Raw genomic sequence first — 13,822 nt, 5'->3', positions numbered from 1 at the left:
AAAAGGTGGCGCTGTTGTTTCTCGCAAACGTGCAATGGCTCGTGCAGGTGGTGCAGCATGAGATGAATGCACGCAACACGGCTCAGAGGCAACACTTGAAAATGCAGAATGAGAAGCCCATTTGGCCAATCACATGGCAGTGGTTGCCATTTTACTGGTCACACTGGCAAATCAAATGATTCAAATCAAAAGCCTGGCAGTTTGATGGTAAAAAAATAGGGTTATCAGTGAAAGCATACCCTTTTAAATATGAAGCACTGGACTGTGTTTACAAATCTAAATCTTGACATCAAAACCAGTGGTTCTCAAAGTGTGGTCCCCGGCGCACCAGAGGCGGTCCTTCAGGTTACCCGTGGGCTGATGCAAATGCAGGCCGATCCGGACAATAATGCCAATGTTTATACCTCTTGGTTTGGACATTAATGTTTTACTTACGATTTTTTATTTTAGAAATGAAACTCGGTAAACTACCCTAACCCTAATATCTAAATGACTTCCCTAATAAAGAAAACATAGAGAGAGTGTTAAAAAAAGTGTTTATGTCCCGGTAATACGAATAATTTTGTATTTTTAGTATTTAGAGATAAGCGAAAACATTTTGTCACCAGGGGTGGGGAGGCCGGGTGGGGAGGTTGGGTGGTCCACAGGCCAAAAAAAGTTTGACAAACACTGCTCTAAATCGACTTGACATGGTATCTCTCTTAAACAAGCATTCATGTACAATGAATTAATACTTCAAGATACAACACGGCGGGACGTGGATTTGATTCCCGGCCAACAGCAATGGTGAGTGATATCGGAACTGATCAAGGGCAACCCCTTTGCCCGCATGCATCTTCATAAACCCACATTGCGCAGGAAAGGGAAGTATGGTTAGACAACCAACGCAGCTAACAACAAAAAAACGGCACGCATTTGTCAATAACACTGCCTTAAAAGGAGAAATAAAATTTACCTTAAGAGCAATGGCTCTTCTTCATACCAGATTAAAAAAGACGGCCTTCATTGACAAAGGCCAGTAAATGATTATAAAAGATTACAACGGCATTTCATCCACGTGCATCATTCGGATAGCTGATGCAATGGAACAAGCGGCGGCATTAATACGACCCTGGACACGTCGCCACCCATCGCCGCCCCCACTCTCTCATCACCCACTCACCCCTCCGAACCCCACTCATCCCCCCACCTCCAAACAAAGACCATGGGCCTACAACCCCAGTATGTAATGATTTTTTTTAAGGACCTCAAGTTGCTGCACCGCAGGCAAGCAAAGTGTTAACAAAACCGCGTTGGCAATTGGTGTAAAAAAAAATCTCGCCGGCCACCCTGAATTGTCTGATCCGATCGCCAGTGGCGTCCACACCATGCCAAACACTACCGCGTTGTGCAAGATGATCACGACCACATGACAGAACATATTTTCAAAAACCACACCCATGTGTGCTTCTTTAGGATTTCAAGCAATTCATTACAATTTAACAGACTAAAATGCACACATACACACACACACGTGTATGTAAAATGGCACTCGGACAAATACGATTCGGCCATAATCCACACGAGGCTTCTCGCGCCTGATACATAATTTGCATTGCCATTGTTAGATGCAGGACTGGACCATAAATGCACGGGAAGTGCAGCATGAACAATGGATCATCTTGAATTGAAAGAGATTCCTGCAGAGGCGACAGGCTTACCCCTGAGCCCAGCCCCCCCCCCCAACACTGTATGGGCCACTGTGCTGCAGCCCACTCCACCAGCAAGCGCAGCAGCAGCAGCAGCCCTACGAGCGCCGAATCACAAATGTGCGCGCTTCCCAGCGAACGAAGCGAGCCTCTTCTTTTTCAATGACCGACTAACCGGCTGAAATCATTAAACAGCTTTCCAATAATGCTGCCACGCCGAGCTCTTAGTTATTGAAGCTGCTACTTTTTCAGGTCCTAATTTCCCCAACAGGATACCGATTCATCCACCGTGAAAAGATTGTATAAAGGGGTGGGGGGGGGGCATTGTTACGTGTTTATGGTTTCTCTTTTTGCTCCACAGCTCTCAAATTAATTAAAAAGGACCTCCACAAAGGGTTCAACAAGCCATCAATCAGCGGGTGTGAAACTGAAACATCCCATGTCGATGTCCTCTTTTGAGGCCCAATAATGCGCTGGCGATGTCGCGCAGCGTCACGGGCAGCGTGTGGGAAACGCGTCCCCGCCGCCCACTCCGACCCCCAGCACCGTTTTGTTCGACGCTGGCGGGCACTCTCTAGTAATGCGGGCAGCCAGCCAGTGCCGGCAAGAACGCAGAGGGCTCCGCGCGGCGCTTGTGCTGGCGTGATCGCCATAATCCCGGGAGCCACGCACCAACAGGGCGGAGTGCCAGCTCGGGATCCGTTACAAGGCCCCAGGGGAGCGTTGCGGGGGCAGCAAAGCCGCTAGACTTGGAGACGCTGGTGGTTGTGGGTCGCTGGGAACGTCCACGCATCGTGGGGTTGTGCGCAGGATGTCGCCATGCGTAATCTTCCCATTTAATTATTTATGACCGTGACTTGCTAATGCGTAAGGGGGGTCCCACCTCCCCCCGCCCACCCACCCGTGTGTAGTGTTTGGGGTGAGTGGAGTCCAAGTTAGCATGAGCGAAAAAGGGAGGACGTGTGCGGATGGGCTGGTGGGCAGTACCTTCACCGTGGCTTAGAGATGTTTGTCTGGCGTATTGGGCCCCATAGGAATGCAGTAAACTGCTCAACATCATTTCTGGCATTGATTTCGTTTTTCCCCTGATAACTCACTCCCCCACACATGCAATGTTAAAGCATAAAATAAAAAAAATACATGGAATGCATATCTGTAGTCAACGTTGTTTTAATGAGCGTTATCATCATGGTGTTATTGTTTCGTTAATCTTACAATTGGCATTTTTTTTTTATATTAAGTGTTTTATACTGGACGATAATATAACAAGGGACAGAAATCCATAAGCATATCCCAGAATGCCATTACACATCTGTAGCCACTGGGAAGCAGTGACTCTCGGCCTGGAGGTACAGCGGAGGGTTACCTTGCGGAGACGCGAGAGGAGCCGCACCACCTCCGTGTGTCCCTCCGTCTTCGCCAGCTCCTCTGCAGTGAGCCCTTCCTGGAGTCGTTGTTGTTTTTGTCGGAAAACAATAAGAACAACACATCGTTAGAGCTGATAACGCTGGTCAACACACTTTTTCTGGCATAAGGTATTCCAACGGTTCTAAGGTAATTGTGGGGTGCTGATTCCAAATCTGGCATCGGTTTTTGTCTATCACATCAGGTTTTTGAGATGACATATCAAATATTGCATTTTCAATAAAAACTGCGGAAGAAAAATATTAAATAAATGTGGATATCTACATAAAATGATATTATAAACACACTATCCTAAAAATACAGCACCATATTTTTACACTAAAGTAGTCACTGACTCGCAACAACTTGCAATCATAAGTGACAGAGTTAATTTCGGGTAAAATCAATGAAAATGGGGTATGCCGATAACATAAAAATGAGATGTGATAGAGCAAATCTGAGATCAGATTTGGAATCAGCGCCCTGAAATTAGTCTAAAACAGCTGCAAAAATCCAGGCCAGAAAAAAAATGTTTTTTTTTGTTGACCAGTGTAATTCTACTGAAAGACCTTTTTCCATATTCGCTGAAAAATCTAATACAATATTAAAAAAAGTTAATATACATCATCTTTAGCCATGATTTATCCACTGCTGGATGAAGGCCTGCCCATGTCTTCTTTAATAGTCCTTGCAATACCATGCAGGTGCATGTCGGCGAATTTCACTGCTCCCTCTAAACAGTCGTCATGCTCTTGTGTGCATTATCTACATGGGCCACTTAGTTTTATGAGTTAATATGTTTGCAATTTGCATTTGTTTTGTGATCCATGTGCTCCTATTTTTCTCTCAGTGCAATTCCCACCATGCACCTCTCCTCCATGCTTCATTTTGACTATTCAGATTTTGTCTCTGAAAAGGACACTATGATGAAAATGTCGTATTGCTTCTATTATGTCACATGGCTGGCAGATAACTCAAATAAAGTATGACACAAGGTTGCGTGTTGTACACACATTACTCAACAGGAAGGCCAACGGGTCCAAGGCCGTGGGTGGTCCCTACCACCAACCACCACACAACTTCTCTCGCCGCCCCTGCCGCCATAACTTGATACACATAATATCGGCTCACAATTCTGGCCACAGCCAATGATTCCCATTGCGCCACGGCAACCGACAACCATAGTTACGGCGGCGCGCACGCCATTGGCGGCGAGGTGACACAGACGTCGGCCCCTGATGCCAAGTTGAACCGGTTCAGAGGATGCAGCAGGGCTGAACATTCATGAACACTCATCACTTAGCAAGTGTGTTGACTTATGAGATGTTCCGAAGCTGGGAAGCGATGAAAGCCATATATATATGACGTATTCTTCGGATTATAAGCAACTTCGCAAAGTAAGACCCACCGCAAACTTTGGTAGACATTTTGACTACCCTTGGACTGCATGTGTTTACTTAAACTTTGGGGTCATTATGATAAATGTGCGCGATTTGTAATGGGGAGAATATAGTACTGTGGAGAGCTCTAGAGGGTATTCGGCAAACTCGTCCACGCTGGCCGGACGTCCTGGAAGTGCCCACACTTTACCCCGTTACGCACGACCTGCCTGCCGATGAGCAACTGTGGCCGTACCCCTATTTGTACTGCTCAGCAGATGTCGCAACCAGGTACCCGATACCCGTACCCTACCCAATAACCGGCTACCCGGCCGGGTGCGGGTACGGGTACCCGTTTGCGACCCTGGTGCGGCCGGTTACGGGTACGGGTAGGCCGTGAGTCACTGGTGAGTAACTGTTTGTCACGCATTTCCCAAAGTCTTGTCTCTTCTCACAATTCAAGTTCCTAGAATCAACCCACCCGCGCCTGCAACATGGCTTCATCCCAGAGGTCGCAATCAGGTACCCGTACCCTACCCGTACCCGGCCGGGTACGAGTAGGGTACGGGTACCCGTTTGCGACCCTGGTGCGGCCGGGTACGGGTAAGGAATCAAAACCCGTTTGTGACCTCTGCTGCTCAGTGGACAGAGGTGGAATTTGCAGGAAACAACAGCGCCACCTTTTGGCTCCGTTAATATTTACATGTGAAAATATAATTTATTTTTGTTGTCACGAGGATTTTTATCACCCTACGGTTGTTGTTGCTGCTGCTGCACTGTCTGCCATCACTTGTGAAGCTAAGCAGTATGTAAACGATGGTGATGCGTATCACAGTTTTTTTTACATTTTCTATTTTCTCTCTCTCTTTTTTGCCCAATAGTATTTATGATTCATGGAACTCTACCCGTTTCAACTGTCTTGAGGGACATGTAAAAAAATACAGTGTTGCAGGGCAAATTGGCCACGAGCACAGAGTCAGCAGCTGCAAATCAGGTTGGTTTTGCAAGGAGCCAGAGAGAGACGCAACCAAGGACTCTTCCCCGAGGCTGCCACGGAGGCGACGGGGGGTCTGGCGTGGGGCTCGGCACAAACCTGCCTTTCCGGCCTCGCCACCGCCCTCAGCTAAACGCGCCATCCCATGCACAGCAAATCGTCCTATTCGGCTAATGGTAATATTATTAAGGGTTTGGTAAAACCGACAGTGTGGAACGCGATTTAAACAAAATTACATTAAGATGACGCTTTGCGGAAAAATAAATCTCAGCGACGTGCTTCTAAGTGTTGCCTTTCAAATGTAACGATGCATTTCTTAATCCTCCAATGTTTGATTGCATTTTGTGGCTTTCGTGAATGTAATTAATGGACGTGCTTGAAGACCAAAGTCATTGTTAGTCGTGAATGAAAAAAAAGCTACAACAGATGGTGTTTTAAATTCAGCAGCGTGTTCCACTGCGGTGCTTTAGTTGTAGCTGTTGGCCTGGTGCGAGATCCCTGGCTGTGTGGCTGTGTTTTCATTGTGTAGATGTTGGCCATCAGGCTCTATTTGGGTGGTGTATCTGCTAGCTGGGTGGCTATTTTCTTTGTGTATCTGTTCGCTGTGTTGCTGTTCTTGTGGGTGTGGGGCTGTTAAATGTTAAGAGACTGCTGTTGGCAGTGTAGTACATGTACGAGTGTAAACTGAAACAAAATCTCCACTCCTGTGACCTGCACTATAACAGATACATGACAGAACATGCATGCAAAATATCTGGAAAGGTGGCACTGTGCTTAACTAATATTTGCCTATTTGGAATTTAAAATCCTGGCCGTGGAATGAATCAACCCATCATGCTTCCAAGGTGATCAAATAAATACCACTTTGTGTGAACTTAACAGTGCAACATCCTACAGAGATACTTAGCCTCCAAACATTTTAATGTGGAATTTATCAACCACTGACTAAAGTCCATTAATGGAGATGAATACCACCCCATTGCTCATTTAGACCTAGGCATTTTATTGACTCTGGAAGAACCTAATGAGCCCAGGCTGGTCGGCAAATGGTGGAAAATTAAGGTAGAATTTGATTTCATAAACACTACAACGTTTCAGACTCTGCTTTGTGCCCTCTGGGTGAGGTGCTATATGTGTTGTGCTTGTTCATCTGTTTTGTGTGCTCTGGGTATAAGGCTAATACGATTTCAACCTGTCCTGGATTAGCCAGGATTGTCCTCTGTTTGTGGTAGCTCTCAGAGGAAGTCGGCGAGTCTTCCCAGGAAAAAAAAGAATGTTTCTGGTAAGTTGCGTAATCATACACCACTGAAGACAATACAAGTCCGCCATGGTAACAAGATGTTAACTACCTCGCCTGGTATACAGGAGGTCGTGGGTTCGATCCCGACCTTGATGCCTGTACATTTGGAGTTTGCATGGTCATGTGGATTTTTCTCTGGGTCCTCCGGTTTTTCCCTCCACATTTAGAAACATGTGTTTTAATAGTATTTGGCTGCTATCAATTCCCACGTGATAAGCCACTTCGTTGAGCTATCAATTGTGGCCAAGTCGCTTCTGAAAAAGAGCTAGAGGGCTGAATGGGCCTTACCTGGTAAAATAAAAAATTGTTTAGTTTTAAGTTTACAATTACATACATGTCATTCTTCACTCGTCCAGTGTTGTGAGAGATATGTCCCAGTGGTAACCCTCAAGGCGACACGTGCCAGTGGCTTTGAGGCTACTTACGCATGCGGCTGTGTGCGTGCGTCGAACGCACCGCAGGGCCGAGAGGCCACACTTATATTCTTAGGTTTTTTCGGTAAAGTCACGTAGGTAAAACATCAAAATGAATAAGAATAAAATAAAATAAAAATCACGACGTTTCGGAGGCAACACAAGTCTCCGTCATCAGGTGGGACCGTCACAGCCAGATTAGCTGTGACGGTCCCACCTGATGACGGAGACTTGTGTTGCCTCCGAAACGTCGTGATTTTTATTTTATTTTATTCTTATTCATTTTGATGTTTTACCTACGTGACTTTACTGAAAAAACCTAAGAATATGAATCCTTGCAGTCACGAAAGCTTCAAATCTAGGCCACACTTACATTGCTGAGCACCTCCAGGCTGGCACCGACCACGCACAGCTGCCGCACCACCTCCAGGTGACCGTGGTGGGCCGCCAGGTGCAGGGGCGTGCACCCATGCTGCGCACAAGAAGAAACAGCCACAACGGAAACTCGCAGCGTGCAGCACAACAACCCGGCAGCTCGAGGGAGGGAGCTTCAACACACCGTGCACGGGTTACATCCATTTATGTCATCCCACTCCCGGATGAGGACATGCGGGTCGTGGGGGTTATTTGACCACATATCAGCAATGTTGGGTGAATGCATGTCAGTGAAGATGGAAAGTTTGGAATCGGGACCTTAGAAGAACACGACAGTAATTTATTTTTTTGCACTGCTTCAAGACATCACGGCTATGAAACTATCCTTACGTAGACTTCACACACCTGCAGCCACTGAGCTCAATGTTACACCACCTCGCTGCCGACGCGTTTGGCTAAGATATCAGTGTAAGGAAGCTACTGTAATGTGCAATTAACTCACACTTCAATGCAAATAAGACGCTGCGGAAAGGATGATACACCGCTAACTCAATAAGCTTATGAAAATGTGATCTGACAGACAGACGCACCCACCAGAGATGCATACCCAACTTTTGCTTTAAAATACAGGGAAGAAGCGCATCTTAGAATAAAAAAATACAGTAATTGCCTCAAATCACACCACCAAGATGGAGCAACGTGCTGGGCAATCACAGGTCTTGAAGTGGCTGCACTGCCCTGTTTGTACTGTTGCCTCAGTAAATATTTGCCAGTGGGATTTATTTTCACTGCATTTACTTTGTCTAAAAAGCCAAGGTGTTTGAAGTGGGTAGTCCTCTGACTGAGGATACAGGCGTCAATACTAAAAGGGATAAACCTTACTCAGTCCTGCTGCATGTGTAATGAGCAAAAATCATGTGGCTTCTTCTAAGCCCAAGGTAAACTAAACGGCCTTGCTAAGCATGTTTATACGGGAGATGTGGGCTCCAGCTGCGATACGTACACACAGATGCCCTGGTTTGAATTACAAAGAGGCAGTTACACTTCAAGCCAACTGTCATACATCAAGGTGTCATTGCCGACTAAGTCACTCCGCACCTCCGCGGTGATCTGTAACTGTTCCCCACTCCACCTGTCCATAGTGAGAGCCGACCAAACTGAGCAAAGAAAAATTAGTCGGCTGTGCGATGCCAAGCGACTGCCGGGAAAAGATCTCTGTGATTTTTAAGTGGACAGCAAGAGGTGTGGGAAGGCCTTTTTAAAATTAAAATAAAAGTTGGCAGTTGCATAAAAGGCCGTTAAATATCTGCCCTATCTCATTGTTTAAAATACCATAAGACATTTTGCGATGCCAATCGTACATACAAAGCGAAACCTAATGTTTATGACGGCAAGTCGTCATAAACCGAGCACGCACGACGATAACGCCCACTGTCAATCAGAGACAGGAGGAGTGCCTGTACTTCGCATATTTCTTTCAATTCAATGATGAATTCCAAAGAGGAGCGGCCTCCAAATATTTCACAAACCACAATACCACCTTTGCTAATCCTGCGGATCATTTTTTTTTCTTCTTCTGGACCTAACCCGACGGAGCTGCATTCCGCTGCATTCCACGGCAAGTGCCTCTGAGCGTGAGAGTTGAGTTGGCGTGCGTGATTCTAACCTTTAGGACGCGCGACACACGAGTTTGACCCTTAATAGAGAGCACGGGGATATATACACTCAGCACGGGTGGATCAAACATAACTCCTTGTTTTACTACACATAATTATCACAATTAAGTGGTATTTGTGGCCAATAATACGGGAGCTACTTGACATTATCCGTGTAATGATGCATCACTTCCTCGATTAAAATGACGAATTTCACGGACTGCATCGTGCACGTGGAAACATTGGTGATGTTTAATAGATGCAAATTAGATGCTGTTATATTCACCTTAATAAAGCAAAACTGTAAATTCGAGACAAAAACAACAAACAATACCGATGATGCTCTTTGGTTCTTTTGGTAAAGTCACGTACTGTAGGTATAAAATACAAAAAAATCACGACGTTTCGGGCGCAACACAAGCGTCCGTCATCAGGTGGGAAAGCATGGTCTGCTGCTGAGGCAGACTGTTTTGAAAGGTTTGAAATGGGTGTAGCCCAAGGGTCAAAAAGAAGTGGCCGGGGCTAGTGATGTTAATGTGAGAAATTAGCATGTAACTGTAAGATAGGAGAGCGGCCTCCTCGACGAGGGCACGGAAGCGGCTTTGTTAATGTGAGACATTAGCATGTTAATGTGAGAGATTACCATGTTAATGTGAGAGATTAGTATGTTAATGTGAGAGCTTAGCATGTTAATGTGAAATCGAAGAGTGGTGCAATCCAAAGCGGCCTTCTAGACGAGGGCACGGAAGTGGCTAAAAACAAGACAAAAAGTAATTGAATGTTGAATTGAGTCGAGGCCCCGAATCGTGGCCATTAATTGAATAGCTGGGTGGATGAATCATAACATGCCTACATCACTTTGTTTTTTGTTTATCGGTATCTATGACAGCAGTCTGCATTGTTTTACCTCATACGCAAGTGAAGCCGAACATTACCTGAACAAGTTACGTGTGGGCACTAGGCAGGTAGAAGCACAAAAGGAATTGGTCTTGGGAAAATTGGCAACAATCCACGTGGCTTTAAACTGAACGGGGCTCTCAGGCTGCGGAAGCTTACACAAAAACGTCAACAGCACATTCTTGCCCAAAATCAGATATGAAACCTTACGATTGTCACGTGACAAATACTAATGATATCATTGCACACAAAGCTGAAAACAACTCCACACGACCATGCGTATAACACAAATATCACTCAAGGTATGAAAATAGAAATGTCATTTCAAGAACGTGGCAAGAAAATGAAAGGCCCAGCCAAACAAACCAGAGCAGGTACCCTTAAAGGAAGTGCACCAGCGGGATTGTGTTTGGAGAGGCATTCAAATATTTAGGGGGGCCAAGACACAGTGAATGTAAAACAAACTTTAGACAAATGTAAAACACTAAACAGAATTAGTATTATGCATTCTGCTCTGGCTCTCACCCCCTATGTAGTTGAGAATAGGCTATGGTGTCCGTGGCTTAATTGTACCACTATTACTTTATCCAGTCCCCTCCAACAATTGCTGATAGTTTGAACGATAAATTAATCCTAGAAAAATGTAAAGGATTCCATAGCAGATCAATTTGTGTGTGTGCGCGCATGTGAGCTGTTATTATGACATTGACTCAACTATAACAATTTTAAAGGGGGGCACAGAGCCATCAGCAGGGGAGAGCTCAACCCCTCACCCAACCCGCCCCTCCCCCCCAACACACTGACACTGCTGCCCCCCCGGGGGCGTACTACCTTGTTGGGTACGTCGGGGCTGTAGGATGCGAGGCAGAGGGCCCGCACAGTGGGCAGGGAACCGTCCTTGCTGGCCAGGTGCAGCGGCGTCTCGCCGTGTTGGTCCCCGACGTCAGCCCAGCGCCCGCCGCGCGTCAGCAGGTACCCCACGATGTCCGCCTGCCGCCGCCGCACGGCAAAGTGCAGCGCCGTCCACCCATTCTGGCGGTCGTGGAGAGTGGCCACAGGGGCGCGGGAAGAGAGAGGGAGGTAAACCGTCACCATCACTTCGTGTTTATGCCGCTCCTGCCACAGAGTATATCTCGAGGTGCTCTGTGGCAGGGGGACCCCCCAGTGGCAACTGTCCCTGTGCAGCACAATGTGAATGCAGTGCCGGCCAGCAAGTGCGTGTTAGACTTCTGAGTGGGGGGGGGGGGGGGGGGGGTGGGGGGGCAATGTTTCTTATATAAGTTTTATTGGACGGGTGGCGGCAGAAATAAAGCAAACATTTAGTTCCGAGAGTTGCACAAATCGATGCAATCCACTCACCCTTGCCCCCTCCAACTCGCAAGCTCAAAGGTACACGTTATAAGGAGAATTTGGTCAACACATCAGGCACACTAATTTGTCCATGCTGGTGAAACACTCTTGGGTTGGTCCACAAGCTAAAATAAAAAATAAACGCACACCCACGTGCACACGAAACAAAACAACTAGCAACACACAGATGTCAAAGTGCAAAGGGTATGATAGGTTGCCAGTAGTCAAGGGTGTTGGCGCACCTTGTCTGTGAGCTGCAGCTGAGACCCGTGCTCCACCAGGCACTGCACGATGTCACGGTGGCCCCGCGCCGCCGCACTCAGCAGCGGAGTCTCACCGTCGCGGTTCTGCATGTTGAGGGCGCAGCCGGCACGGCACAGGGCCTGCGCCACCGGCGTGTGCCCGTGCCAAGCGGCGCAGTGCAGCGGCGTCTCCAGCTCCTGGTGGGTCATGGGGGTTAGCGATAACCCAGGTGAGGATTTGGGCAGACAGGACCACAAGAGTGGCGAAGGTGACTCTGGAGTGGTGGCGACTGGTGATGGGTGGGCGTGACGTTGGCAGCGATGGCTCGCAAGGATGGCTGGAGCTGATTGCTCGTGGTGTTGGTTTAAAGCGATGGCTGGTTATGACGGTTGATGGTGATGGCTGGTGGTGTTGGCTGGTGGTGATGGTGGGAGGTGTTTGGCTGATGGTGACGACGGGTGAATACTGGCCGTGAAGGCCGGTGGGGCGGCACCTTGTCAGTGGGGTTGGGGTTGGCGCCGGCCTTGCACAGCTGCTGCACGACGTCCACAAAGCCGTAGCGTGCGGCCACGTGAAGGGGGGTCTCCTCGGACTACCGAGACAAGGACAGCCCGTCGTCGCCCAGAGGCACCGGGAAGAACGCGGTTAAACAGTGCCAACGAAGACAAAGATGCCCCTTATAGCCTTAACATACTTTTAGGGCAAGTGCTGTTAGGGAGCACCGATGAAGGCCGGCACGGCACGCAAAGGTGGTGGGTGGCCATCAACACGCCCGGAAACCTTTGTCTCCCCAGTGGAGATGTTACACACCGCACCAGGTACTCATTTGAGGCTGAGTCGATCTAGGGGACGACCAGGACCAGTTCAGATAATCATCAATGGTGGTGGCCGTGAGCGTGACTCGAACTTAGGTCGCCGAGTTCGTAGCACAGCGAGCCAATGGCTGCACTACCTTTCCCCCACACACAAAGGAAAACCTACACTGAACGACTTGACAAAATATAACAGTAACAACAGGCCCTCTGCATAGACGTTATTTACCCACCCAACAGCAATCAGATGAAATGTCACAAATTGGGAATCACAATTAGATTGCTGTTGTCTCATTGTCTCGTTTGTATCGTTTCCTCGGTTTTTTCTATCTCGCTTGCACGGTTGTTTTCTTTATTCACCCGAGTGAATGGACACCAACGATTTGATGCGCAGACCGTGAGCAAAATAATCGATATTAATTGACGAATCGATGCACCATTACAATGGATGGTAGAGGCTTTCTGCAGAAATAGAAGAGCTGCAAAAATCACACTCCAGGAGCTAGGAAAGCATCACTCACACAGTGACTCTCAAACACAAGGCACTTTTTAAATCCTTTATATTAAGTTCACTTGCTTGCTTGCTTGCGCGCTTACGACCGTGCAAATCTTTCGGTCGTTTTTTAACCCACTTCCCGTGATCCAATCGAGCTGACATTTGCACACAGACTCGTTGTGCGTGACAATTTATTTTCGTGAAAATTTTTTTCAAAAATGTTACACTTTTTAGGAAAAAATAAATTATATTTAATTACCAATTGCTTAATGGTGGCAGGCAATCATCTGACCCATAGGTGGCAGCCATCTCAAGCCAGAGGACGAGAGGACTCTAGCCGCCACGCATATAAAGGATTTATAGTGAAAAACTTTGTTTTTACGGGTTAATTTTTTCACAAACAGAGATCAATTTTAATCTTCACCTTGTCTCGATTGTCAAGAGAACAGTTCTTATCCTTGAGGAACTGGATGGTATGCAGGTGGCCTTGCCTTGCTGCCCAGTAAACCGCGTTGGCTCCGTGCTGGCAGGGACAACATTTCAAACAATCAGGTTAGAAACACTGCAGAGTTACTCCGGAAAATGTGAATGAAAGTTGCACGGTTATTGCAGTAGTGCATATAAATTCATATCGTCTCTGCATTACTTTGAATGGAAGGTGAATCATCTGATGGAGGCGTATTTCCTCAACTCAGGACCAGAGAACGTACGGCCAAGTTGAGTTTTGCTTACTAAAAACAGCTCTCGACGGCAGTACATTGTACCTTGCTTTGTATCTATCACATTTACCCAATCGTCATCATTCCTAATATGAAA

The 13,822-nt window shown here is 47.0% G+C and overlaps 1 protein-coding gene across 3 annotated transcripts in view; it reads right to left on the bottom strand.

Annotated features, from left to right (window-relative positions):
- Positions 1 to 13,822, bottom strand: part of DAPK1 (death associated protein kinase 1) — a 68,971-nt gene that overhangs the window by 10,208 nt on the left and 44,941 nt on the right. For all 3 annotated transcript variants that reach the window (XR_013637312.1, XM_078862219.1, XM_078862220.1), the window contains exons 14-19: positions 13,431 to 13,529; positions 12,192 to 12,290; positions 11,698 to 11,895; positions 10,937 to 11,137; positions 7,552 to 7,650; positions 3,055 to 3,132 (exon numbers count right to left, since the gene is read on the bottom strand). Coding sequence is in view for 2 of the 3 variants with exons in the window: in XM_078862219.1 (XP_078718345.1) it covers positions 3,055 to 3,132; positions 7,552 to 7,650; positions 10,937 to 11,137; positions 11,698 to 11,895; positions 12,192 to 12,290; positions 13,431 to 13,529 (774 nt within the window). In the remaining variant the exon portion in view is untranslated. The remainder of the gene's footprint in view (positions 1 to 3,054; positions 3,133 to 7,551; positions 7,651 to 10,936; positions 11,138 to 11,697; positions 11,896 to 12,191; positions 12,291 to 13,430; positions 13,530 to 13,822) is intronic.

Source organism: Lampetra fluviatilis, chromosome 13 (assembly GCF_964198595.1).
Source record: "Lampetra fluviatilis chromosome 13, kcLamFluv1.1, whole genome shotgun sequence".
NCBI lineage: Eukaryota > Metazoa > Chordata > Hyperoartia > Petromyzontiformes > Petromyzontidae > Lampetra > Lampetra fluviatilis.
Note: the sequence above shows the minus strand (reverse complement) of the source record. Positions and strands in the feature narration are given on the sequence as shown.